The sequence below is a fragment of the Corythoichthys intestinalis genome, chromosome 9 (assembly GCF_030265065.1).
Source record: "Corythoichthys intestinalis isolate RoL2023-P3 chromosome 9, ASM3026506v1, whole genome shotgun sequence".
NCBI classification, from domain to species: domain Eukaryota; kingdom Metazoa; phylum Chordata; class Actinopteri; order Syngnathiformes; family Syngnathidae; genus Corythoichthys; species Corythoichthys intestinalis.
Genome location: NC_080403.1, coordinates 48,212,121 through 48,238,830, shown reverse-complemented (window position 1 = coordinate 48,238,830; position 26,710 = coordinate 48,212,121). Strand labels below are relative to the sequence as shown.

The 26,710-nt window shown below is 38.0% G+C and overlaps 1 protein-coding gene across 8 annotated transcripts; it reads left to right on the top strand.

Annotated features, from left to right (window-relative positions):
• The first annotated feature begins 552 nt into the window (after positions 1 to 552).
• On the top strand, positions 553 to 26,339 carry LOC130922294 (uncharacterized). Of its 8 annotated transcripts, XR_009064474.1 has the most exons (8): positions 553 to 810; positions 3,620 to 4,224; positions 9,004 to 9,322; positions 15,065 to 15,552; positions 15,638 to 15,735; positions 17,017 to 17,134; positions 20,218 to 20,333; positions 20,430 to 26,339. XR_009064474.1 is itself a non-coding variant. In XM_057846985.1 (5 exons), exons 1-5 carry the CDS (start codon positions 630 to 632, stop codon positions 20,456 to 20,458), a joined length of 1,005 nt encoding a protein of 334 aa, XP_057702968.1. In that variant the 5' UTR covers positions 553 to 629; the 3' UTR covers positions 20,459 to 26,339. The 8 variants fall into 8 exon arrangements, 4 of the variants coding, with proteins under 4 accessions (XP_057702968.1, XP_057702965.1, XP_057702967.1 ...); XR_009064473.1 differs by having other exon boundaries at positions 15,065 to 15,735; XR_009064471.1 differs by lacking the exons at positions 15,065 to 15,552; positions 15,638 to 15,735.
• Positions 26,340 to 26,710: the final 371 nt, after the last annotated feature.

Sequence of the window (26,710 nt, the reverse complement as noted above, 5' to 3'; positions counted from 1 at the left end):
TTACTTTCCATTCTTTTGCATTACTAAATGCTATCAGCATTTAACCTCATTGTTTATTTGTGATTGATTATTGTTATTTACATGATTATTTATACTTTAATAAAGAATTTAAATGTTCCAAAATGGTTTTGTGAATTAAAAAGCGTCAACAAAAATTTCATTGCTAAATTAGTAATAAAATGAAAATTATTAGATTAGTCGACTAATCGTAAAACTAGTCGGCTGACTAATAAGGAGAAAATTTGTCGTTTAGGACAGCCCTAGTGTACCGGAACATATTTCCTCCACACCCTTCTCACCTTTTTAACCCCTCACCCATGAAGAGGGCCCCTGGATATGTTTGCCTTAGGCCCCAAAATTGCCAAGTCCTCCACTGGTCATGTCAGTGTGAGTGTTGCTGTGTGAAAAAGTTTATTTCCATCAGTTATTTCGCGATGGTCATTACATTCCCTACCAAGAGGTGGCGGTAATGAACCTACATGTTTGTTTTCAAGTGTAGATGACCGGAAAAAGCGGAATTGTTGTTGACGTTTACCTTCCGGGTATCCTTTCTTCACGTTGTCGTTAATGCTGTTTGAGCTCTACAACAGTAGTTGCATGCTATTTGCATTGCATTTCATTGTTCTAACATGTCGACCATCATCCAGATGGAAACGTTCCAAACGCTTTTGACTGAACGTTTTAACAATTTCGCCAATGTCATATTTCAAGATGTTACGCTTATGATAAAAGCATACCAAGAGGAGAACGACCGTCTGCGGTCCTTACTGAACAATGCAACAGCCTCCGTGAGGAATTCAGCCAAAATCGGTTGGTAACTTTGTTAACATTCATAGTATTTGGGCCTCAAAATTCTTGGAAAATAATGCTTTACTGTTTTGTAATGTTCTACTCCATATTCATCTATAGAGGAACGAAAATCCATCCTAACGTGAGTAGAAGTTAGCTGTTTACCGAGCGGTTACCGTTGACCACGAGGAAAACTTTATAAAAATGTAAAATTATTTTTTTTGGTCTTTGAGTGGATAAAGCTTGAAACGAGTAATACATTGACACCCAAGATTCTGAAAATTGGTTGAATTTTTTTTTTTTTTTTTTGCAGCTATCGACAATTTTAGATTAATTTATCAACTAGTTAGTTCGAGTAATCGGATTAGGAACATTGACTGCGTTGCAGAATAAAAACTTGTTAAGATTGCACTTTCAAAAGAGCATTAAAATGGGAATACAAAATAAAATTCTCGAGTGTTTCTTCAAACTACGCAGAATTGCACTTTCATTTAAAAATGAAATACTTGAGTTTAGCCTCAAACAGTTTAAGAAATAAACGAGTAAGTACAACAAAAGAACAATTGGCTAACTTGCTGAGGAAAAACGTGCTAGCATAAATGCAAAAAAAAATTTTTTTTTTTTTTTTTTTTTACAAAGCTTTTAACAAATCCTTCAAACACTTATTCCCACAAAAAAACGGCTAAATATCCCTATAAAGTAAATTACAAATGTATAAAAAACATTAGCAAACAAAAACTTATGTTATTTTGGTTTTAACGGGGAGCATGTGGAATCAGCCATGTTAAATGAGATATGTCATATTTATTGTTTCCGCTAGAGGGCAGTGTGCCCGCCAATATCAATAAAAATAAATGCAAACACTTTCAAACCATTTCAACGCCTCTCTAATTGAACGAATAGTCAAAGCAGCAAAATTTGATTCAAAGCTTTTTTAAATAGAATTAAGTTAATCGATTAATCGTTGCAGCACTACAGCGGTTTTACTGTTAATGTTTTTTATTTAAACTACCAGTATTTTCTGTTGTTCAAGTAAAAACTGATCATAAATCCCTAAAAGTGACTTTTTTTGTTTCTCAATATTTGAAATTTTCCAAAAGATATGAATATACCGGTATTATACTTATGAAAAGTAACTGCATTCTTACAATATCTGTCAATTATAGTTGTGATGATTGTAAATGATGGCCTTTCAACTGAAATCTCATTACAAATGGCTGGTAAAATGACAACAGCAACCTAATGCAACAGGAGTAGGACATAAAACTGGGGATGTTTTTGCACCCGTGTCCGAGTTACCTGATTTTGAGAATCTGCGATACCGGGTCCCGACCAGATACCGAAAAAGATTTTTTTTTTTTTTTTAAACAAAAGCTGCAAACAAGTTACTTTCCCACTGTGCCACCTTCACAATGTGTGTTTTTATATAATTCTTGTTGTTTTTAAACAAGAATAGAAGAAAAATGCTTATCTTTATTAAATGTTTCCTTGAGTCAAATCCACTCACGCTTTGACGCTCATGCTGCTGAGAATGGCCTCTCACTTCCACAACGAGTTGCCACAGCACACTTATGGAAGTTTATTATTTTTCCCCCCGTTTTATTTCGGTTTTCACAAGTAATATACATTGTACTTACAATAGTGAATGAAGAAGTCTGTTTCTTGATTCATTACATATTTATTTTAAAGGAAACCGAAGAAGAAATAAATTGAAAAAAAACCCACAACAACTTAAAATATTTTGGAGCACATCAGGTATTGTTTTTTTTTTTAATTTTTTTTTTTACCCAACATAAGTAGGCGGTACTTTCTCTTTTGAGCGTCACACCAGGTATTGTTTTTCTTTACCCAACATTATTAGGATGTACTTTCTCTTTTGAGCGTCAATTGAAATCAATTTTAATAAGTTTCACGTACTCTGTCCACTTGGACCATATCAAATGTATCAATCTCAAATGTAAGTGAAAATGACAGCTTCTCCATGATGCAAATTTAATGTACAATATCTATGCATTCCTCTCAATAGTAGGCTATTCTTCTTTAAGCCATTTTTTAGGAATAGATTTCTTAGTGGCTGCTAATAGAATCTTCAACAGTTTTTTATCATTGACGTTCCGACTTCGCAGCTTCAAATCACCCAGATACAAACATTCGCATTTAAGAGATCTGTTGCCCGAAAATGTTCTCCAAATGTGCACGAATTACAGTCCAGTAGGGTGTATTACATTAGGGTGTTGCATTTCCAAAATATATGTGAGTGGCCCGAGCCATTTGTTCCACAGTCTCTCCAGCAGGCGTCTCCTTTACCCAGGTGTTATGCTAGTTTAATCATGATTGACGCATTTGTGCCTTTGATCATAAAGCTACCAAGCTTCTCTGACAAGATCAAAGCTACAAACCTGTCAGTCATCATTACCTTTAAGTACCAAATGCAAGCTGGACAGTTGGGCTTCACTGCTTAGCAGGAGGGAGGGCGAGAGGCTGCGGCGCTGTACGAGCATGAAGCAGAAAAACATACATTTACTTTTTAAATTCAAAACGCGACCCTTTTTACTCAATTCCGAACCTTTGAAAAATGGCACAATCGGCCGTCTTAGGTCAAGGAGTTACTAACTTAGCATTGCATTAAATTTTTTTTTTTTTGCATTTTACATGGAAAAAAAAGAGGATTCACCTCTCTCCAAAAAAATAAATATTACACAGACAGGGCTACAGGCCCTTAAAAAAGTCAATTTTCCACAGTCCTTTAAATTTCAATATGTGTGTGCCTGAAATGTTTTTGTCTTATACTCAGAGTAAGGAAGGGTGTTTCTTTTCTTTCCCCAAAAAGATCACAATATATCGGCTGGACCGACATTGGCTGTCAAACAGCAACCACCTGATTTGAACATTCCTGGCGTGGAGACTGGAGCAGCGCACTGTGCCAAAAGGCCTAAAATGGAGCATACTAAACAACTGGCTAATGTGAAGGAAGAAGAGAAAAGTAGTGTTTTGCAGCAATTTTCTAATACAACAAAGGAAGAACAACTGGAAGTGCCTGTGTCATTTGCGAAGGAAGTGCCAGAGCCATCGACTGGTATGACTGCAGTGGAGCAAACGGGTCTCTCACAACCATCTGAATTTGCAGGATCTGTGCAATTGAATCTTATACCAAACCAGCAGGAAACAAAAGTGTCAAAGCAATTGGCAAAAGAACCCATCGATTGGAAAATAGCATATGATCGAAGCTTGGTGGGAACACAAAAAAGCGGAACCATTACAATGAGATTGTCTGATGTTATTAAAAGGGATCTCAAATCAGGCATGACAACCCTTCAGGCAAAGGCTTCTGGTGACTTTTACACAGCCGTGGAGTTCCTTCAGCCGAGCACCAGCGGGGAGGTCGGAAAACAAGACCTGCCAATTCCTGAGCCTCCAAAATTATCCTCCCAAGAGGTAAACTTTCATTCATTTCCCATTCCAAGTAGTCCCCAGGTTACAACGTACCAGACTTAGGTGATTTCGACTTTACGACGCCGGAGTCTCTTCCGCTGTTTCGTCTCCTTTTTTTTTCCCCCCACGTAAACAGTACCTTATGGTACCTTACAGTATCGCATTTCATAGTTTATTAATATGACTCTCCTGCCCTTTAGCAAAATGTTATTATTTGATTATAATGATGACTTTTGTTTTACGATGCATGCTTTTATATTGGTGCAGGAAGCGTAGAGCGGGTAGTACTTTCACATGCAGGTAAGAGCGCGTGTACACACAAAGGAGAACGTATTTGTGCACACGAAGAAAAGCGCATGCACACACAAAGAACAGATTTGCGCACATGAAGAAGAGCAGACGCGCACACACGAGGAAGAGTGCATTTGCTCCCATGAAGGTAATCCCACAGCAAAGGGAGAGAGAGGAGAAAGATTACAGCTTAGCTCGCTGTTTAGCTAGGAATTAGCTCCAACGTCTTGGCGAGGACAGTGCAATGACGAATAATGCATCTTTTTGAATAGTTAGAGATTTAGGGGGTATTTAGAGGTACTTAAAGGGTTAATTCCGACTTGCGCGGAAAGTCAAGTTACTTCGACAGTGTAAGATGGAACTCGTTTGTAACCCGGCGACTACCTGTATATAAATAAAATGTTAACATTTTGTATGTATTAAAAAGAATAAAAAGGAAAATGGCATATGTATATGGCGAAAAACACAGACAAGAGACAAAAGCAGTTTCTGCTCTTGCACCCCTCTTCAAATTAAACTGCTGTATTTTAAGCCAAAAGAACTGTTGTGTTTGATGAAACAATATGTCTATTTGCTGCCATAGCAGATTCATGGCGCAATAAGCCCCCAAACTATTTTTCATTTGTCCGTTTTATCCTGGAAACCCCCGTTTACAGACGTCGCGCAACCGCTTTTGTTTCAACCTAGCCATAAAAAGGTTAGTAATCGTATTTATTATTCGAAATGTCTGTCATTTTTAGCTTAGAATCATTAATTGATGTCTAATATTTAGATTAAGAAAAAAAAAGACATAAAAAAATTATTCACTCGCATATTTTAAACTTTTAAACAAATTACATCACAATGAAAAAATTGGCGTCTGTAAATAAGTCACGGATATCTACCTCATAAATATCGCATAATTGTATTTTTTTCGTTACTGTTGCATTTTCCCCAATATTTTAGATGATAATCGATCCAAACAAAGAAAAATTGAAAACAATAAAAAACGTTTAAAAGGGTAAATATATGAAAAAGAAAATCTCGAATACTCCTTGATGTCTGCGATTTCTGCATCGCGACCTTTGTTATATTACCATGTTTCACCCATAAAATACCCCAAAAATCCAGCTGTGGCCATTCACAGCTGTGTCTTGAAACTCAGCGATACATGCTACATGGAGTTTTTGGATCGAAACAAGGTAAGAACGCGATAATATCTCATTAAAGTTAGACCTGTCGCGATAACAAATTTTAGTGTGCGATAATTTTTCTCATAAATTATTGCGATATTCGATATTATTGCGCCCCCCCCCCCCGAATTTTTTTTTTTCAAACCAATTTACAATAAAACAGTGAGAATACAATATTAATAGATCAAGTACACCCATTTAAACACGATAAATGTTTACTCTTAAATTCAAAAATACTGTTTAAGAAATCACAACTAAAAACAATAGTCCATGCCTATTAAGTAAAACAATATTAATACCGCACAGAAACACAGAATAAATAAAATGTGTTTTTCAAGAAAAAAAAATTGCACTTAATAACTTTTTTTTTGTGCTAATGAGCAAAAATTAAATTGCCATCATATAATCATGCATTTTAGTGCATAATATTTATGTGCTTACTTCTTACTGATCTGCAGAAATTTTGTAGAAAAGTGCTGAGAAGAATCTTTACTGTTTGTAAAGTGAGGTGGGCCAAACTGTTGATTGCTATAGCTCTCTTAGCAGCTTGGTTTACTACATGGGCAAAACAACCTATTTGTGGTCCGAATCCATCTGTGTCACGTACTGAATTATTATCTATAGTCACCGGTATGGATTGATTTTGCCTTCTTAACTTCCATTCAGTCATGACAGTTTAGAATTCATCGATGTAGTATAGGGCTGCAGCTATCGATTATTTTAGTAGTCGATTAATCGATAAACCATTAGTTCGAATAATCGAGTAATCGGATAAGGAACATGAAAAATTAAATTACCTGAGCTGAGCCTCAAACGGTTTTAAAAAAAAAAATGAGGATCTATGTACAACAAAAGAACAATTGGCTAACTTACATCGCAAAAGTCCGCTAGTTTAAATGTTATAAAATGCTAATTTTTTTACAATGCTCTTAACAAATGATTCAGACACATATTCCCACAAAAATAGGCTAAATATACCTATAGACCCTACCCACTGACGTCACAAAACCACGTGCTCGCTGTATGGTTCTGCCCACTTGCCCGTCATTTTGTCTCTGTATTAGCATTGGTTTCAATTGATCGAGGAATTTAAAATGCATTTCATGGAAGACCCGGTGCTTTCTGATGCCGTAAACTCACTGGATGTGTTGCATAAAAGGCGTTATGTGGAAAAACTTCGTTCTATACAGTCGCCAGATCCGTATTTGATGCCCAAATCGATGTTTTTCGACCCACTGTCTTCGCCCTGTCTGCCTGACATCTGCTACGCTGATATTTACAATTATCTTGTCCACACAAAATCAGCCTATTCTCAGGAAAATTTGAAAAACACTTTAAGAGCTTGGAGGCTTATAAATACTTCGTTGCTGGTTGGGTGAAACAGGTCCTCGTCCACGAAAATTCGGCAGGAATCTATCTTGTGCTTGGAAAGATGAGTTACGAAATTTTCAATTCAAAATCTTTTGTTATTGCTAACATCCACTGTCAAGTCTAATGTATTTCATGTCGTTTGTCAATGGAGTTAAGGCTTTTAATGTTTATATGGTTTAGCGATAGCACTCTCACTACATACATACGTGTATGTTGTCGGCGATTAGCCTAGCAATGATCTTAATTGTGGTTATTTGTCAGCCCAAAACCCTCTAAGTATATCTTAAATGCATCTTACCGGATATAAAATGACTACTACATAGTCTGTGGTATTTTTTTGGTGCCCAGTTTTCTCCTCTTTGGGTCCCTCGGAATACGGTAAAACTTCAAGTCTCTCCTTCCATCTTCTCTGTTAGTGCAACCAACAGCCACACACGCCTTCACCATTTTGATTATTAATGTTAAGGAGCAGAAAAACACGCCGTAAATAGGAGGAATGTACGTAGCTGTAACAGGTTAACACTATGTTTTGACGGACAATTGGGCGGTACCATTCAGGAGAGCGGAGTTGTGACGTCACGTGGGTAGGGTCTATAAACTAAATAACGAATGCATTAAAAAAAAAACATTAGCTCAAACAAAATTTTGCTTGTGTTGGTCTTAACAGGGAGCACCTGGATTCAGCCATGTGAATTGAGGCAGACTAGAAGGCAGTGTATCCACCCAAATCAATAAAACTAAATGCAAACACTTTCAAAATAAACCATTACAAAGTCACTTTAATTAAACGAATACTCGAAGCATCAACATTTAATTCGAATATTTTTTTCGAAGCGAATACTCGAGTTAATCGATTAATTGTTGCAGCACTAATGTAGTATATGGACTACGTGTCCCATAATCACTCTGGGCTCACGTAGCCAATGGCATGGGACGTAGCACATCTAGTTTGCTATTTCATGATATCTAGTGTGTGCGCGCGTTAAAAAAGTTAGTAAACGTCGCTGAAGGCACGTCTGCTCATTACTACACAACACCAGCATACGACAATCGACTTTCATAAACAGGACGAGTTTGAAGCACAGCGCTCTTAATTTGCCACTCAATGTTCATTCAGCTGTTCGTTGTCAAAGCGAGGTTGTTCGTAGCAGCCAAGTCGGTAACAATGTTTTGGCGGACTTCATTGTAAATATCCAGCGTTGTGCCGAAAAATAGCCGCCCCGCGCGAAATGTCACTCCTGACGGAAGCGCCCACACGTCAACAACACCAGCGCGCAGGAGATGGTCCGCAGTCACTCTGGAGCACTGACGCGGCCGGTAAACGTTGAACAATAGGATATAATGGGAACGATTGGCTCTGGCGCTATTTTTTGCTGGACCTGGAACAAAGATGCATTTTGCGCAGTTGGTCACAAGGAATCCGAACTTTTAACAACACATCTGCCGCACGCACATGCACGCGATGCGATAAATCGCAGCGAAAAAATTACCGCCTTCTTTTTTATTTATCGCGCGATAAATGGAATTATTGCATATTGCGACAGGCTTAGTTAAAGTCTGTAATTCTGCTCTCGCGTGCTGACACATCCAGATAAGAGTTTTGCTGTTTAAAAAACTTTTTTATTTTTATTTTTTTTAAATGCCCTCCTGTTCAAAAATGTTCTTCCCCCAGAAAATTGAGATTTTAAGCTTTCAAATGATGCATATAGGACAATTTTGAAATTTGGCCAAATTGGGGGTCTCAGAGCGGAATTTCAAGTCACCTGAGTGTTTTCCGTCATATGAATATATACTGTTTATATTCAATACTAATCACAATGTACCTAGCTGATAAATAGGGTTGGGCATTGAGCATCGATGGGATCCGGGACTAACAATCCGTTAATCCCTGGACCCGTTCTAATTTTAAAATTTCAATTCTATGTTTCGGCGCCCTGACCGCCGACAGGAAAAAAATAGCTGCCGAACACCACGAAGAAGCAGCCATGTGAAGTGTGCGTTTGTGCATTGCAACTCTATGTCACCCAAGGATACATTGCGGCGGCAGCGGCAGCGACGCTCAAAAGCTTGGCTCAACTTCACAAGGATTAATGAACATTCAGCTCAGTGCAACATTTGCAACACAGCTATATCATGCAGAAGTGGCTGCACGACCAATATGCATAAACACCTCCGGGTTCATGGAATACAAGTGCCGAGTGCCAACAGCATGGCTGAGTGCTGCGTAGTTGACACGCTGCGTCAGTTCTCTAACCAGTCAGAACCAGGTAAGTAAGACAATAAATTACATCTGTCTTCTGCTGTCCCCGCGACCCAACCCCGGATTAAGCGGTAGGACGGACGGACGGACGGAATAGTACGAGAATAAGTCGTATTATTACATCGGGTTAATGTAGCTATTAAAGCAGCTACGTACTTTTTGTAGCGCGTTGGCGCCTCTGTTAAAATAAACATTATTAAAAGCATCTTTTGTTTTAGAATCTGTTGTGTTGCTTGTTTAGAAAGAAGTATCCATATGAAGCATTCGATTAATTTTTAAGGAACTCGTAGCAGTGAGCAGATGCTGACATCACATAGCATCCTAGTCAGGCTCTCTTCTTCTACGCATTATACATACTCGTACAGCGCCACTCACTGTCACTAAATGTTACTTTTATAGAGCAAGTGCAGGGAAATAAAAATAGAATCATTCAATTTTGAGTAAAAAAATAGACACACCCAGTCAATTTCCTTTCCTTAATTGGGCCCCAGCCTCAGATTAGCTCTGCTCGTTAGTCAGCAGTTAAAAACAGTGCAGTTATCACACCTTGGAGGGCTCCTGGACCAAGTGGATTCACAGGAATCATGGCAGCAACAAGAGAGATGTCTCTTGAAACCAAGAAGAGGATTATCAAACTTCTTGAAGAAGATAACGCTACACATATGGTTGCCAAAGATGTGGGCTGTTCACAGTCAGCAGCTATCAAAAATTTGGACCAAGTGCAAACAGCATGGCAAGGTTGTTAAACTTAAGCGTACTGGTAGACCGAGGAAGACATCCAAACGTCATGACAAACAACTAAAGGCCATATGTCTTGAAAACATAAGATGTACAACAAGACAAATGAAGAAAAAATGGGAGGAAGCTGGAGTCTAGGTATGTGACAGAACTGTGCAAAATCACCTAAACCAGGAAATGGGATTTTCATACAGGAAAGCTAAAATGAAACCAACATTGACACTTAAACAGAAAAGAATAAGACTGCATTGGCCAAAGGAGAGGCAATCATGGACTGTAAATGACTGAAGGAAGGTTATTTTCAGTGATGAGTCAAGAATCTGCATTGGACAAGTTGATGATGCTGGAACTTTTGTTTGGTGCTGTTCCAGTTAGATTTACAAAGATGACTGCCTGAAGAAAACATCAAAATTCCTTCAGTCCTTGATGATATGGGGCTGCATGTCAGGCAAGGGCACTGGGGAGATTTGCTGTGGTTAAATCTTCAATAAATGCACAAGTTTACATTGAAATTTGAGACAGTTTTCTTATCCCTTCAATTGAAAATATGTTTGGGGATAATGAAATCATTTTCCAAGATGACAATGCATCATGCCATAGAGCTAAAACTGTTAAAGCATTCTTTGGAGAAAGACTCATCCAGTCAATGTTTTGGCCTGCAAATAGCCCAGATCTGAACCCTATTGAAAACCTGTGGTGGAAATGGAAAAAAATGGTCCACAGCAAGGCTCGACCTGCAAGGATGATCTTGCAACTGTAATCAAAGAGAATTGGCACCAAATTGATGAAGAATACTGTTTGTTATTCATCAAGTCCATGCCTCAGAGACTCCAAGCTGTCATAAAAGCCAGAGAGGGTGCAACAAAATACTAGAGATGTGTTTCGATTGTTATTTCTTTGTTTGTTTCTCATGATTCCATATATTTTTCCTTAGAATGGAGTGATTCGATATTTCCCTGGACTTGCTCTATAAAAGTAACATTTACTGACCACCATAAAGTTTTTTAATTCATTTCTTTTAGTGTTTCTGAATGCCAAGGAGTTGCACTTTTGAACTAATTAGTTATGTTTTTCAAGCTTTGTATCTGAGTTTGTTCTACAAAATAAAATGTTTGAGTGAGTGCTCGTCCGAGACTGGTGATTCCATACTTTTTGCTAGGGGTTGTAAATGTGCAAATGACAAAATGGGGAAAAAAACTACATACTTCATATGGTCTTGAGCACTGAGAGGGTCTGCTCTCACACTCTCGTAGTCTTTGCTCCATTAATGTGAAGCTGATTCAAAAAGCCCACGCATCTCTGTTCAAATGCCAGTTTTGTTGCGATATGAGTAATGAGACCATGATCAATAAAACAAAGTAATTCCATACAGTGGCTGATAAGTGTCTGGCATACTGCAAAATTTAAACGCTTTTCAATTAAAAACAAAACCATGAACGCAAATGGACAACAGCAGAGGCAGATTATTACATTGGAACCAATTGCCACAACACGAACGTAGAAGGACGACACTGGACGCAGAAAGGAAAACATGAATGCCAATTGCCACAACTCAAACACAAAAGGACGACAACGAAAGCAAACTCATGATGGAAGTAGACATGAGGACCATGACTCCTGCTGCTACTGCCAACACCCAAACACCTCGACAAACCATTGGACACGTTGTGGAGGGCTGGACAAAGTTGAATAACAAAAATTGGCTCATAAACGTATACTGTGGTAGGTAGGTATTGTTTTGTGATCATGTCCACGGTGGAAAAGACCATTGAAGGTAGATTTGTAAATGCATATATAGGTGTTGAGCAAAGTAGCGTTACCTTTATTTCGTCACCTATCAATGTACATTAATGTAAATGTGCAGCTACCATATTGGCCCAAATATAAGACGGCCGTGATTATAAGACGACCCCCTCTTTTTCAAGACTGAAGTTAGGGAAAAAAAACTTTTTGGACACCAAATTTTTATACAGAAAATAATTACAGTATATCTGAAACAAATGATTGTAACAGTATATTTAAGAGGAAAAAAAGCATGTTGTTTTGCCTCATTCAAATCTTAATATCTCAACATTTAAATATGTAAACTAAAGTGCAGTCACGTTCGTGAATGAATGGCTTCTGGTTTTGAAATGTAAATAAACCAATCTATTGTGATAAAACAACAAAATTGCAATAACTGCATTAACAAAGTGAAAGTCTAACTGTAGTCTTGAAACAAATCTGAATAAGGAAAAACATTGCAATAAAATAATGCAAAATGGCTAAACTAATTTGATAATCTGTCATTTCAGATTATCGTTTGCTTCAATGATATCTGGCGCCATCTAGCGTCGTGAATGGGGAGAGTAGCTGAGATCTGTCATGACAGAACATCGCTTCATTGATATCTGGAGCCATCTAGCGTCGGGAATGGGTATAATGTCTAGACCGCGAATATAAGAAGAACCCCTCTTTTTCAGTGTTATTTCAATGCAAAAAACACGGTCTTTTATTCGGGCCAATACAGTACTTCTTAAATGTCAACCAATGAATTAGCCGGCTGATACATCAGGCCAATATTTGACTTTTTTTTTTCAAGATCGGCCGACTTACGAAAAAAAACCCACAATGTAATAAGGCAACTGTTATGTTAATTTGTTAACAAAGAGAGTCTTCACAAATACAACCAGGAACTGAAAAATGCTAGACAGTCATATTTTTCAGAGATCATTAGTAGAAACACCAACAATACTCGCACACTATTTTCTGTTGTTGACAAACTGACAAACCCACAAGCATCAATACCTCAGGAATTGGCATCTGAGGTGTCCTGTAATGATTTCGCAGCATTCTTTACACACAAAGTATTAAAGATTAGACAGACTGTGTGCAACTCCAGATTAACAAATGTTACACTAAATGCCTCCCAAAATGTCCCCCACGTCAATCTTAGTTTAGCCTCTTGGACGATGCCACTTTAATAGAAATTGTGTCAAAATTAACGCCCACAACATGCTGCCTTGACATCCTTCCTTCAAACTTTTTCAAAACGGTTTTTCATTGCATAGCCCCAGACATACTTCAGATTATAAATACTTCTCTCCAAACAGGAGAGTTTCCTCAGACTTGGAAAACTGCAGTAATAAAACCTCTCCTTAAAAAAATCTAATCTGGATGCCTCAACCATTAGTAATTACAGGCCAATATCAAATCTGACATTCCTGGAGAAAATTATCGAAAGGGTTGTGTTCGAACAGATCCAGACTTTTATGATGCAAAACAATCTTTTAACTCATTTCAGTCTGGATTTCGGCCACATCACCGAGACCGTGCTTATCAAAGTCCTAAATGATAATCGTCGGAATACCGATGCAGGCAAATCATCTGTTCTGTTACTATTGGATCTCAGCGCCGCATTCGACACGGTTGATCACAACATACTACTCAGCAGATTGGAACAGTGGGTAAGGCTTACTGACACTATTCTTCAGTGGTTCACATCCTATTTACATGAAAGGGATTTCTTTGTGTCAATCGGAAACTATCAGTCAGAACGAACCAAATTCACGTGTGGAGTCCCTCAAGGGTCAATTCTTGGACCACTCTTATTTAACATCTATATGCTTCCGTTAGCTCATAATGGAACAGTATGACATCTCCTATTACGCCTATGCAGATGACACACAACTGTACATTTCTGTGTCCCCACATGATTATAGTCCCTTAGTCTCCCTGAGTAAATGCATTCATCAAATCAATGAATGGATGTGCCAGAATTTTCTCCAGTTAAATGTGGAGAAGACAGAGGTGATCATTTTTGGGCCAAAAAAGGAAAGGTCAAAGATAAGCAGGCAACTTAGCACTTTGTCACTTACAGCTACAAATCAAGTCAGAAACCTTGGCGTAATTATTGACTCACACCTAAAATTTGATAGCCATCTAAAGTCCGTCACTAAATCCGCTTATTACCACCTAAAAAATATAACCAGAATTGAGGGGCTTCTGACTCAACAAGACATGGAAAAACTTATGCATGCATTCATTTTCAGCAGATTGGACTATTGCAAGGGTATATTTACAGGTCTTGATAAAAAATCAGTCAGGAAGCTGCAGCTAGTACAGAATGCTGCAGCCAGAGTCCTCACAAATACAAGGAAGCTGGACGACATTACACCGGTTTTGAAATCGCTACACTGGCTTCCAGCGAGTCAAAGGATAGACTATAAAATACTACTGCTCGTCTACAAAATACTTAATGGCCTTGGACCAAAATACATGCTTGACTTGTTAGATTCCTATGAGACATCTAGACCCCTAAGGTCGTCTGGAACCGGTCTTCTGTATGTTCCAAGAACAAGAACCAAGCAGGGTGAGGCATCATTTAGTTATTATGCTCCTCTCCTCTGGAACAAGTTACCTGCACGTCTGAAGTATGCTCAAACTGTTAGCTCTTTTAAATCAGGGCTAAAAACGCTTTTGTTTAGCACTGCATATCCATAACTGTCTATATATTTCAATCTACTTGGTTTCTATTCCTCTTGTGCTTATAGTATTAGTTTTTGTTTTATTTTTATTTTTGTTTTATTTCTATTTATTTATTTTTATTCTGTTTGTGATCAAATACGATCTTTTGTCTTGGTTTTTAAGTTGTATTGATTTAAATGTGATTTTTATGATCTTCATGTGATGTAAAGCACTTTTAATTGCCTTGTGTTGAATTGTGCTTTATAAATAAATTTGCCTTGCCTTGCCTTACCTTAATTGGATGATGATCTTTGTTAATGTAGAAGTGTCTATGTATGTAGATGCTAACTGCTATTGCTAGGCCAACATGGAAACTATTTGCCAATGCTATTTGCTAAGATGCACTGGTAATTGCTAATGCTTATTGTCATTCGCAACTATAAGCATTGGCTACTCTGTGGATTTTGTGATGATTAGCGTGTGCAAGTTGTATGTTGAGTGTGTTTTCTTTTTCTTGAAGTTTAACAAGAATATTTGTGCTTTATTTTTTGTGGTCAATGAAAAGGTGGACACACATAAACAGAATCCATTATGAAAGCATTTTACCCAGCCGATGCCAGGAACAGCCAAGTGTAATTTTGTGACGGCACGGCTGAAATGGGAGCAGTTGTTAGAGGAGTCGTATGTAAGAATTGCACTTAAATTTTAAATTTAAATGGCTAAAGAAATGCAGAGCTGCCAGTGTTAGTGAAACATTTCTACCAGGGCTTTCTCGTTTTAACGTATTACCAGGTCGTTTTAACGAATTGACAACTTGGTTCAAACTATTGCACACCTCGTTTTAACGTATTGCTAACCTCGTTTTAACGTAGTGCCAATTTCGTTTTAATGTCATGCCAACCTCGTTTAGTTAGTGGAAAAGGATAAATTAAAAAATATTACCTTTTCCCATAGTTCCTGAGAGTTTTGGCATGCGTAGTTGTACTTACTCAGCAGGTGCAAGCGTTTGCTTATGACAACGTGGCGAAGAGGCTCCCTAATCGTAATAGCAAAGTAAGTGAAAGATATTATTTATTGATATTGGTGTTATGTATTAATTTTTAAAAAGTATTATCATATTTTCTACCGTGTGTCGTAGACAAAACCAAGATGGAGAGTGGAATGGAGGCACTATTAACTTTCTTGCGACGCCGTAATGTTTGTGAAGAGAAAATAACCATACTGCAAAATGTCAAAGTAAGTTGCCTATCAATTCTTGCGTGCCCATATTAATAATAAAAATGCAACTGCCCCGCCGCACATGGTCATGCTAGTTAAGCAAATTGAGGGTGCAAGTACCAATGCTCTACCCCAAGAGGAAGGAAGAAAATGGAATTCCATTGGTCGCTCACTGATATAAGGATTTCAGGACCATGGTTTTCCATGTAGGATCGCGCAAGCTTTCAATGTAGCCCTACTGTTTGGTGAAAAGTTCGTCACACCAGATTTGCTGTTCGAGTCATTTCTCTCATATATTAGCAAGAAGGAACGGGATCTTTTGAACAAGGCTATAAATGAGGAACTTGACAGTGAAGACGAGGAACTGATTGACTTTTTAGACTACATGGGAGCCAAGTCTAAAGACAACTTGAAAGCTACACTTAACTATTGCTCACAAGCTAATATTCCAAAAGCCGAAGTATGCTCTAGATAAAATCTAAGAGATGGTTTGATCTCAGTTAAGAGAAGTTTTGGTAGGCCTGGCAACATGCAAGAAATAAATATCAGGTAAATATCATGGCTGGTCGATCATCACTTCCTCTTCGCAGTAGGACGAAAAGACATCACAACATCACAATTATTAACATGGCAAGCTGGAAATAGCTAAATTTAACTGAAAACATACCGAAATTAAGTTGCTACGCGATCTTAGAGCCAAGGAAGAAAGTCCATCGTCCATCTTTGTAAATGTGTGGTTTATTTTGTTACCGATGTTAGGGTCCGCTACTGCGGAAAACCGGTTGTACTTCAAACCATAAAACAATGGAGGGTTGCGTTCAATGGTTTATTAAATACAAAAATACACGCTATCGCTGAAAAGGGGGAATTACACAATGCGTTCATGACAGTAGAACCGAAAAAGCGAGTCCATCTTTAAAAATGTGTGGTTTATTTTATTGCCGATGGTAGTTTCCGCTACTGCGGAAACAAGGTTGTACTTCAAAGCACAAAACAACGGAGGGATGCGTTCAAGGGTTTATTGAATACAAAAATAAACGCGATCGCGGAAAAGGGGGGAAAATGATATATACACTAATGATACATTTTCTGAGGAAAAAAATGCATAAAACAAAACAGAAACGGTACACAAGTAAACCGAACTGAAAAAATTTTAGTCTGTTGAAGTGTTTCAATAAACTTCCAGTGCTCACATATTCAGAATATCTGATGTATAAACATGGGTACACCATCTCCTACATGTTATACATGAAACAAATAATTGATGGTGGTGCTTTTTTTTTTCTTCTTTCTCCCCAGAATGCAATGAATTGTTCCTATTGTGGGGCCAACCTGCAGGAGTATCAAGCATACTGCACTTCCTGTGGGAAAAGCACTGCAGTGTTATTCGATGTTAATCAGACAAGTAGCCATGAAGGTAAAATTTTAAAGTCATTTAATCACGAATCACATAGTATTGGATTAGTAAACAACTGACCTTTCGCAAAAGCTCTGACCCCCTCCAGTTACGGTTTCGAATCAGACAAGGTTCGTCACTCTAAATGCTCAGCCATTACCGGCAGACGAATATACCAGAGTGTTTTAAGCAGGGGTGAAAGTGGCTAGAATTTCCGGTGCGTTCCGGCCCACTTTCACCTCTAGTTTTAAGGGATTTATTTTGGCGCAAAACCACTGCAACATTGTCCAGATTGGGGGAAAAGGGTTTACAAAATGCAGCGTAGCGTTCTATTGAAAATATACTAAGCTATGAAAGCAAAAGCGTACATGTTCAACACTTAGAGCAACATTGCAGGCAGACATATACCGGACTGTTTTAAGTGATTTATTTTGGCGCAATATGAGTGCGACACTCTTTAGATTTATGCAAACGGGTTTACGATATGCAGCGGAGGTTTATATTGAAAAATATAAAAAATTGTAACGAGCTATCGAGGCACACAGGTTAGAACAGGGGTGGGCAAACCGGTCCTCGAGGGCCGCAGTGGGTCCTGGTCTTTGTTCCAACTGATCCAGCACAGAGCTTTTAACCAATTAGGTTTCAATGGAAATAAGAAGCACCTGACTGCAATCAACTGATTGCACTCATAACACACCAGATTGGTGAAAAGGTGTCCTCTTGATGGGTTGCAGCAAAAGCCCGCACCCACAGCGGCCCTTTGTGGAATAGTTAGAATAAGGGTTAGAATAAGGATGTCCCCGATCTGATCACATGATCGGGAAAAAAGGCCCGATCATGTCGTTTTTCAAAAATATCGTATATTAATTTTTTTTTTTTTTCTTAATGTATTTTTAAATATTAACTCAGTGGCTGCTAATGATGGCTATAGATGTCCAATCCATTTTCACAGAAGTGTTTGACGGCGATCGTTCGATGGGATTGGATCGATTGGACCTCAATCACCGTCAATGGCAGTGAAACATGATCACTAAATGCCAGCCTTCCCAGTTCAAATACATTTAACGTCTTTAGCTGTCAATGGCAGCGTATGAATTTAGTGCTACAAGAAACAAATTAATCAGAGGTATAATGATGAGGGATGTCTCTGATCCAATCACGTGATCAGGAATCGGGCCTGATGTTTAGAAGATCAGAATGAGAAATGTTTTTTTGTTTTTTAAAATTTGGAGCAACAAAGTAAGATGTATAAGAATGTCCTCAAAAAAATGTATGTTTTGTACTATGCAACATTTTTAGAAGATTGGAAGATTCTTTTAAAGGCTACAAAGCAGCAAAACAATTAAGATGGACAAGGATACCGTCTAAAGAAACAAAAAATATATGTTTAGTCACAAATTATTAAATAAATGAATAAATTGCTGTGGTATCGGATCGGTACTTGGTATCAGCACATCCTCAAAATCAGGTGACCCGAACTCGGATGCAAAAATATGTGATCGGGACAACTCTAGGTTAAACATTTACAGCCAAGCATTGGGTTGGGATACTAAAGTGTTCATTTACAAAATGTTCCTTTAAAAATAAAAACAAAATACTTTCAAGGTGCTTACTAGGTCACTAAATTTACTGTATAAAACGAAGCATTGCTTTAATTTTAGCACACTCAAAGAATGCTTTACGAATGTAGACATTAATTTATAAGCGTTACAGATGTTACAGCGATGTCAACCTTTTAAGATATAATATTAGATTACATTAACTACAACTTGGATATCCAGTTTTATGAATGTTCTTGCCTCTACTAAAGCATACTTAGCTCGTGAGTTAGCCTCAGGCGTTAGCTTCATCTTGCCTTAAGACAGGGGTCGGCAACCCAAAATGTTGAAATATATTAGACTAAATATTAATATTATATATTAGACTAAAAAAAAAAAAAAAAAATGTCTGGAGCTGCAAAAAATTAAAAGCCTTATATAAGCCTGCTCACAGTGCCAAAACCACTGGTAAACGGTTTACTGACCATGGCATTACTGTGCTCAATTGGCCTGCCAACTCTCCTGACCTGAACCCCATAGAGAATCTGTGGGATATTGTGAAGAGGAAGTTGAGAGACACCAGACCCAACACTATGGATGAGCTTAAGGCCACTATCGAAGCATCCTGGGCCTCCAAACCACCTCAGCAGTGCCACAGGTTTATTGCCTCCATGCCACGCCGCATTGAAGCAGTCATTTCTGCAAAAGGATTCCCGACCAAGTAGTGAGTGCATAGCTGATATAGTTAATTGAAGGTTGACTTTTTTTGCATTAAAAAAACACTTTTTTTGTATTGGTCGGATGAAATATGCAAATTTTTTGAGATAGGGATTTTTTGTTTTTCTTGACTTTTTTGCCAAAATCATCAATATTAAGACAATAAAAGGCTTGAACTCCTTCAGTTGTGTGTAATGAATCTAAAATATATGAAAGTCTCATGTTTATCAGTCCATTACAGAAAATAATGAACTTTATGACTATGCTAATTTTTTTAGAAGGACTAGTATATCAGTATAAATGTGGTTCTTTCCCTTCCCAAAGACAAAAAAAAAAATTGGAGTCCAATGGATTAAGAAGTCTGCTCATACGGAGTCACTCCCAGCTAAATGTTAGCCTCGAACTCCAGACTCACCGCTGTTCCAGCTATAGAGTCTGGCGACTGTTCAGCGGATCAAATTCCCAGAGCGGATCACAATATGCAAATTTTTTGAGAAGGACTAGTACTCCTGGGATACCTAGTGTCTGATTTAGATATTCAATAGGCAAATCGCTTCACCACTTGGATGTCTGTAGCTTGTTGAGCCTTTTCGTTTTCTTCCGTAAAGTTTTATGATGGCGGGCAATCACAAAACCACCAAAAACCCTAACCTAACCAGGGTTAGGGTCAGGTAATACCCATTACCCATTGGGTAATAGGACATCAGAAAGCTTGACTGAGCTTGCTCCTTTACAACGGTCTCGAGGACGTATGATTGGTCAATCGCAGTTTAGGAGGTGGAGTTTGCGAAAGGTCAATTTAAATAAACATGCATTATTAATGCTTGATCTAAATGCTTTTTGAAGCAGTAAGGACAAGACAGAGGGCACTGGCTTCCTTCCTGAGTTTCCGACGTCTAAAAAAGGAGGAGAAAATGTCAGGTATTAAAAAGAAAACTGTGCCACGAAATGACAACACTGTCAAGGTAACTCTTTCGTGTTTTTCTTCCATGTATTTGTAGCATGTGAATGACTTTGTTTACAGTAGTCATCATGTATATATATATATATTTTTTTTTAAGATTTCAATCGGTTTGATGATACCAACTGATGGAATGCTGAAACCTGTCAGAGGAATGGTATTACCTCTGGCTGTGAATCCAGGATCAGATGTTGAACAACTGCTAAGAGCTGCTGAAAAAAGGTTGACAGACTTTAACAGAAATTTTGAAGGTGGTCCTTACTTACTGGTCTACCCTGATGGCACAAAAGTAACTTCCATACCAGGAACAGAAAAACCCTTTTCTCTTAAGGACTACAAGGAGGCAGTTGGGAAAGCATACCAACGTGTTACGTTGTACCTTTGTACAGCCGATGATTATAATGAGATCAACAACTGTGATTGATTTTTATGTCTTAACAAATATAAGAATGTTAATTTGATAAATGTCTCAAGTAGATTGGCCGACAGGTAGTCCCCGGTTTACAGCGTACGCGACTTGTGATTTCGACTTCTTGTCCGCCAGTCTTTTTTTTTTTTTTCAGTCTCACAAACAGTACTTAATTGTACCTCACATTAGCTTAAATTTTGTAATTTACTTTATGTACATGACTTGTTCTGTCCTCACAAAACATGAAGTTGTTCAGCTTGACAGACAGCAAACAAAGCAATTGTGCTTTTTGAAGCTTTTTACTTCCTTGACTTTTGACCATTTGTAAAGCTGTTACACACATATATACACATCTGTTCAAAACGACACGCATTTTAACAATAAAACAGTCGACACGAAACGGTTGGTGTTCAAACGTCCATCGAGTCTGATCAATATGTAAATTTAGTTGATTAAATTAGCCTAATTTGCATTACAAAAGTCCGCTACCTTAAATGCTATGAATGTTAATGTATTTAAAATTCTCGTAGCAATCGCTCACACGTTATGTCAAGTTCAAATACGAATCCTTAGGTAGACATTTATATTACCCAAACTAAGGAGAGAAGCCACTCAATTTGGTTGAAAAGCTTGCAAGGAGAAAGAAGGGAAACTATCCAGCTTCCGCAATCGTTCTAACTAGCCCCTCCTTCACCTCGCTTTTTATTTGGAATGGCCCTAGCAACAGATGGGTGTCTTGCCCTTAAAGGGAAAGGGAAAGCAGCAAGCTGGCCATACCCCTTGTATTTGTTTGGCTATGTGTGTGCATGTAGGTGGAATTATATACATGTGTGTCAGCACATTTCAGCAAAGCAAAACTGCCTCTTCTGCCTGTCCTTGAACAGGTAAGAGGCCTCCTCAAGGCTTCTTCAAGACAAAACATTAACAAATGAGCAAAAGCCTTTCTTTAATGCAAGCAGCTATTGATTAGAGCAATTATATAACAAACATCTCCATAACTATCACATCAAATTCAGTTCATGAAGCAATAGCATTTGGCAAGTAATAAATTGCAACAGTATGATTTCTTAAATGTCCCATACAGTTTAGATCTCAATGTCTGAGGCTTGTCCCTTGAAGTTGACCTGTGGAAGATGGGCCGGTTTAGACCGGTCAGAATGACATTGGAGGTTTATCAAGAACTAAACATGTCTATAGTTATCAATCACTAAAATGTATCTTTACTGCAATCAATCAAGGAACATACTATTATAGCAATCAATACTTTATTGTGACCCTTCATTGGTAAAAGTAAATATTTAATAACCATTTAATAATTATCACGTTACTCCTTAGACTGTAGCTCTAAACTTTGTTACAAATGCATACACAAAGATATATTAGCTGAAACAACTTACAGCCTTGTGTGGGCCAAACCAGAGCGCAGCTGTCCTTTATCCATATGAGACGTCTGAGTGCTCCTGTATGGAAGCATTATCGAACGACAGTGCAGCCAGACCCAACGCTGCCCTCAGAGGGCAGTGTATCCTCAACCGTTAAACAAATACAATACTTTTGGACTTTTTGATAGTTATTTTGACATTTTCAAGGGTTAATTCCGACTTAAACGGAAATTCGGGTTACTTTGCAAGCGTAGGAACGGAACTCGTTCGTAACCCGGGGACTACCTGTATTGTCATCCAAATCCTTTTGTGTTCCCAGTACACCTCATTGCTTTGAATTTACTTGCAAAAATGTTCAAAGTTTGGAAAAAAGTTCTGTATTTCTACTAAAATGTATGTCCAAAATGTAATGTCTGAGGAAACCAATTATGATTTTTTTTTTTTTTTTTTTTTTTAATTTCCCCATTTGTGTAAAATCAATTTCACATGGATTTTAATGAATGCACCAGGGTGTAATATGATAAGGGATTTTTGAAAACAAAGCAAATGTTCAAGTTTGCATCTATGCTGGCCTTTGATGCCAAGAACAATGTGGCCCCATTGGGTTAAAAAGTAACCCTAAGCTTATGAACTAATCTTAAAAACATATTGATGATGCTCAAGACTTGGAAAAACCTTCTGTTGACTTCAGAGTCAGAAAGTGAACTCATTCGAAAGTGTGCAGCCTTTTAAATTTGGTGTAAAAATGGCACATTTGTTCAAAAGGATGGCAACAGTGAACCATGATGATGGTGTGGGGATGCTTTGCTACCTCAGGACCACGGCAAATTGATGTGAGTGATGGAACAATGTATTTTGCACTCTACCAGAAATCCTGGAGGAGAAAGTCCAGCCATCAGTTTATGCCCTCAAATTCAAGCGCTCTTGGATCATTGATAGGGTTGGGCATCGTTTGAATTTGAACGGTTTCAAATTCACAGTTCGATTCCGGCTCTAAACGATTTCGATTCATTTAATAGCCAGGGTAAAAAAAGTTGCATAGTTAATATTAATTTCTTCTCAATTATTTTTTTAAATTATATGAACTTTCAATTAACTTTGCTATGAACTTCTCACAGGGCTATTTTTAACTGGTATATAAATATGTCTCTGAACTTGAATATGATGTTTCTTTCCAAAAGAGTGCACTTTCACAAAGCTCACGGAGAAAACATTTCCACATAGTCTTTTGCCTATGTTTAAGAGTGTCTAATAGAGGTGTGCATCGGCACTGCCCTCACGATTCGATTCGATTACGATTCGGAGGGCCTTGATTCGATTCGATTCGATTCAGAGGGTCACGATTCGATTCGGTTCCATTCGGCAATGCATCGCGATGCATTAAAGCCTGGGATGCATTAGAATTCTGAAGCAAAGCATATTTTTCGTGAATCATGAGCCAACACAAGCGGTCAGTCACAACAACTTTTTATTGGCTCTTGTGTCACTCCTGGTTGAAGTCAAATGAAAATACTTTCAGATATATATATATTGAAAAAAAAACAGATCACACTATTTAATTAGTGCTTTGAATGAGACCAGGGCTTTCTCTTTTTTTTACACACAGTAGCAGCCTTTCACACAGTGCAACATCTGAACTCCTGTGCAAAATCAGTAATAACAGTCACTGTATTTTAGTCACAACGACCCATCAATACAAATATTCAAGTAAATATTATAAAGAAAACGACAAAGAAAATATTGTAGTGCAGCAGCATCTTTATCGCAATATCAATCCAGGGATCAGTTCAGTTGCAAACAAAACAACTAAATTGCAATGTAGAACAAAAGTAAAATGTAGGCCTAGCCCACTATATATGTGCAATCAACTTAGAAATGCAATCCGTTACTACCACATAACAATAAAAAGTAATGAATTAAAATGAAGTGCAGCAGCATTTTAGCAGCCCTAACAATTTGTTTCAACAGGAGGAAATATCAGTTTTTTGCAATCGAGAGAGCAGAGAGATAGTAGAGGTTAGATCGGGCCTAAAAAATCCAGCCCGACCCGACACGGCCCGCTGGAATTGAAGTCCGACCTGGCCCAGCCCGAAAAACCCGAATTTTTTATTTTATTTTTTAAAATTTGTCGGAGTGACGCGAAAAAAAAATGCAGCAGCAGCAATTTATTTTCATTTCTTCAAGTTGGCAGAAAAAACGCACGTTTTCTTAATGTTTAACTAGTCTACATATTTTTATGATCATTATAAAAGCATTTACACAACGAAATAATGCTGGGAAAGTTTAATATAAAAAAAAAAACATGCGATTTTGTAGACATACAGAAGAGACGATTCAAAAGGATCACATTTGTGTGCATAAAAATGTCTTTCGTAACGAATTCTCAGTTAGCAGAAAAAAAAACGCAAGTTTTCTTAATGTTTAACTAGTCTACATATTCTTATGATCATTATAAAAGCATTTACACAATGAAATAACGCTGGGAAAGTTTAATATAAAGAAATAAAAAAACATGCGATTTTGCAGACACAGAGGAGAAGATTCAAAAGGATCACATTTGTGTTGCCTTTGTGTGCATAAATAAAAGTGTCTTTCGTAACGAATCGCAAGCGCCACATCGGGAGGAGAAGAAGAAAAAGCGGGCGGTGCCACTGTGTTCATGTGCATTCACAAGCAAATGCACAATACAGAGAGCCTGCTCTCGGTTTTATCCCTTTTTTTTAATTTAATTTTTAAAAAATTTATTAGTCCGGCGCGCCCGACCCGAACGTGAATGCTTAACATTTTGGACCCGACCCGTTCGGGTTCGGGCACAAGATCTAACCTCTAAGAGATAGGACATAACATAACAATGGCTGAAGCGGAGAAATAGGGAGCGAGAAAGATTATTGATGCACCTAAGACATTGAAAGCAGACATCTGGAGACATTTTGGCTTCTACGAGGTTGGTGGGAAACTTGACCAGAGTTATGCAGTGTGTAAAAAATGAAACATGAGAATAATAATACAAATGGGGAAACCAAATCCGTTGCATCACCGGAATTGCGCAGGGAAGATTTTTGAACGTACTTATATATTTTAAAATGCGCTGAATCGATTCGGCTTGTTGCCCGAATCGAATCGTCCATGCCCCGCATCGGGATGCATCGCCACATCGATTATTGTTGACACCACTAGTGTCTAATGCTGCAGGCCTTTATTGTATTGCATCGTTTGATTTGGGTGGTATTTCTACAAGTTAGTTAAGGGATGTCAGGCGGGGAGTTTTCTGTCCCTTTATCTTAAGTTGACTACTTTTTAAGTTAGATTTCTTTCTAAACTGATATATTGTTCATCTGTCTACATGTTGTCACTATTGTAACTCCGGACTCTACAGTTTTTTCTTTGGTTTTGCTATGTGCGCTTTGCTTTCCCCTAGCGATAACTACTGGAAGCAGCAGGCAAAAAGAACTTACTACATTAGCTTAAAAGAATCCTTGAGGTGTGCAGACGCTACACACCACCTCTACACTACACATCGTTGGGAACACTTGATAAAACAAAATCTGTAAGTTTGCACGTTTTAACAGAGGGTCTGATATTATTTCGGTTTGTTTATTCTGTTACTATGTTGTCATTTATGTGAAGTGAAGCAACACATTTTTATGCTAAGCTAAATTAGCCACTTCATATGATTTTGTCATAAAAGAGCTAGTCATAATGTGGCTTTTCCTTCGTGGTGTTGGGCAGCTATTTTTCTGCTCGGCGATCAGGGCATCGAAACTTGGAATCAAAATTTTAATAATTGAGCGGCCCCAGAATCCCATCGATGCTCGATGCCCAACCCTAATCATGGAGCAGGACAACCATCTGATACACACCAACAAATCTGCCTCTGAATGGCTCAAATGGAAAAAAGGTTTAGTGGCCAAGTCTGGATTTAAATCAAAATGACTAGCTTAAATGGGCAGTTCATACTAGAAAACACTCCAGTACGGCAAAGTTGAAACAACTCTGTGAAGAATTCTGGACTAAAATTCCGCCACAGCGAAATGCAAGATTCATTTCCAATTATTGCAAAGGCTTGATTTCAGTTAAAATAATAACAGGTAAAGCTTGCAGCTGTATGGGGACAATTGTTTTTCACATAGCGCCCTATATATTGGATTTTTTTCTTGTGCCTTGAAAAATGTTTTTTTTAGAAATTGCATTTTGTATTTGCTTGTATTGTCTCTGTATTAAAAGTGGTTTGATCAACTGAACCTTTACGTGTGGTGAATATTAGGGGTGGGAACCTCTTGGTAACTCATGATACAATTTGCGATACAGACTATAATCGATACAGTGGTCAGGAATAAATTCTAGGATGTTCAACAAAACAACTAATAAACAGAGAAACAAGATATTTTCATCCTTCTGCTGAAGGTTTATCACTAATAGACATCCAGTTCGATTGAACTGGAGGGGAATGTTCATTCACTGCCATCCCTCCCACCTCAAACAGGTTGGACGTCTAGGGCTGTCCATGGCAGCCAATGCCAGGCAACGAGTTGATTTTGGAGCATTTCACATCGTTTTCTATTGATTTTCGGTCACTTCCTGATGAAGGTG

What these genes read in the sequence shown, in the direction of transcription:
- LOC130922294 (XM_057846981.1), top strand. Translation starts at nt 630, where the DNA reads ATGTCGACCATCATCCAGATGGAAACGTTCCAAACGCTTTTGACTGAA. An exon ending in GAGGAATTCAGCCAAAATCG is followed by an intron (nt 811 to 3,619) that starts GTTGGTAACTTT and finishes TTCCCCAAAAAG; the next exon opens with ATCACAATATATCGGCTGGA. An exon ending in CAAAATTATCCTCCCAAGAG is followed by an intron (nt 4,225 to 17,016) that starts GTAAACTTTCAT and finishes CTTTCTCCCCAG; the next exon opens with AATGCAATGAATTGTTCCTA.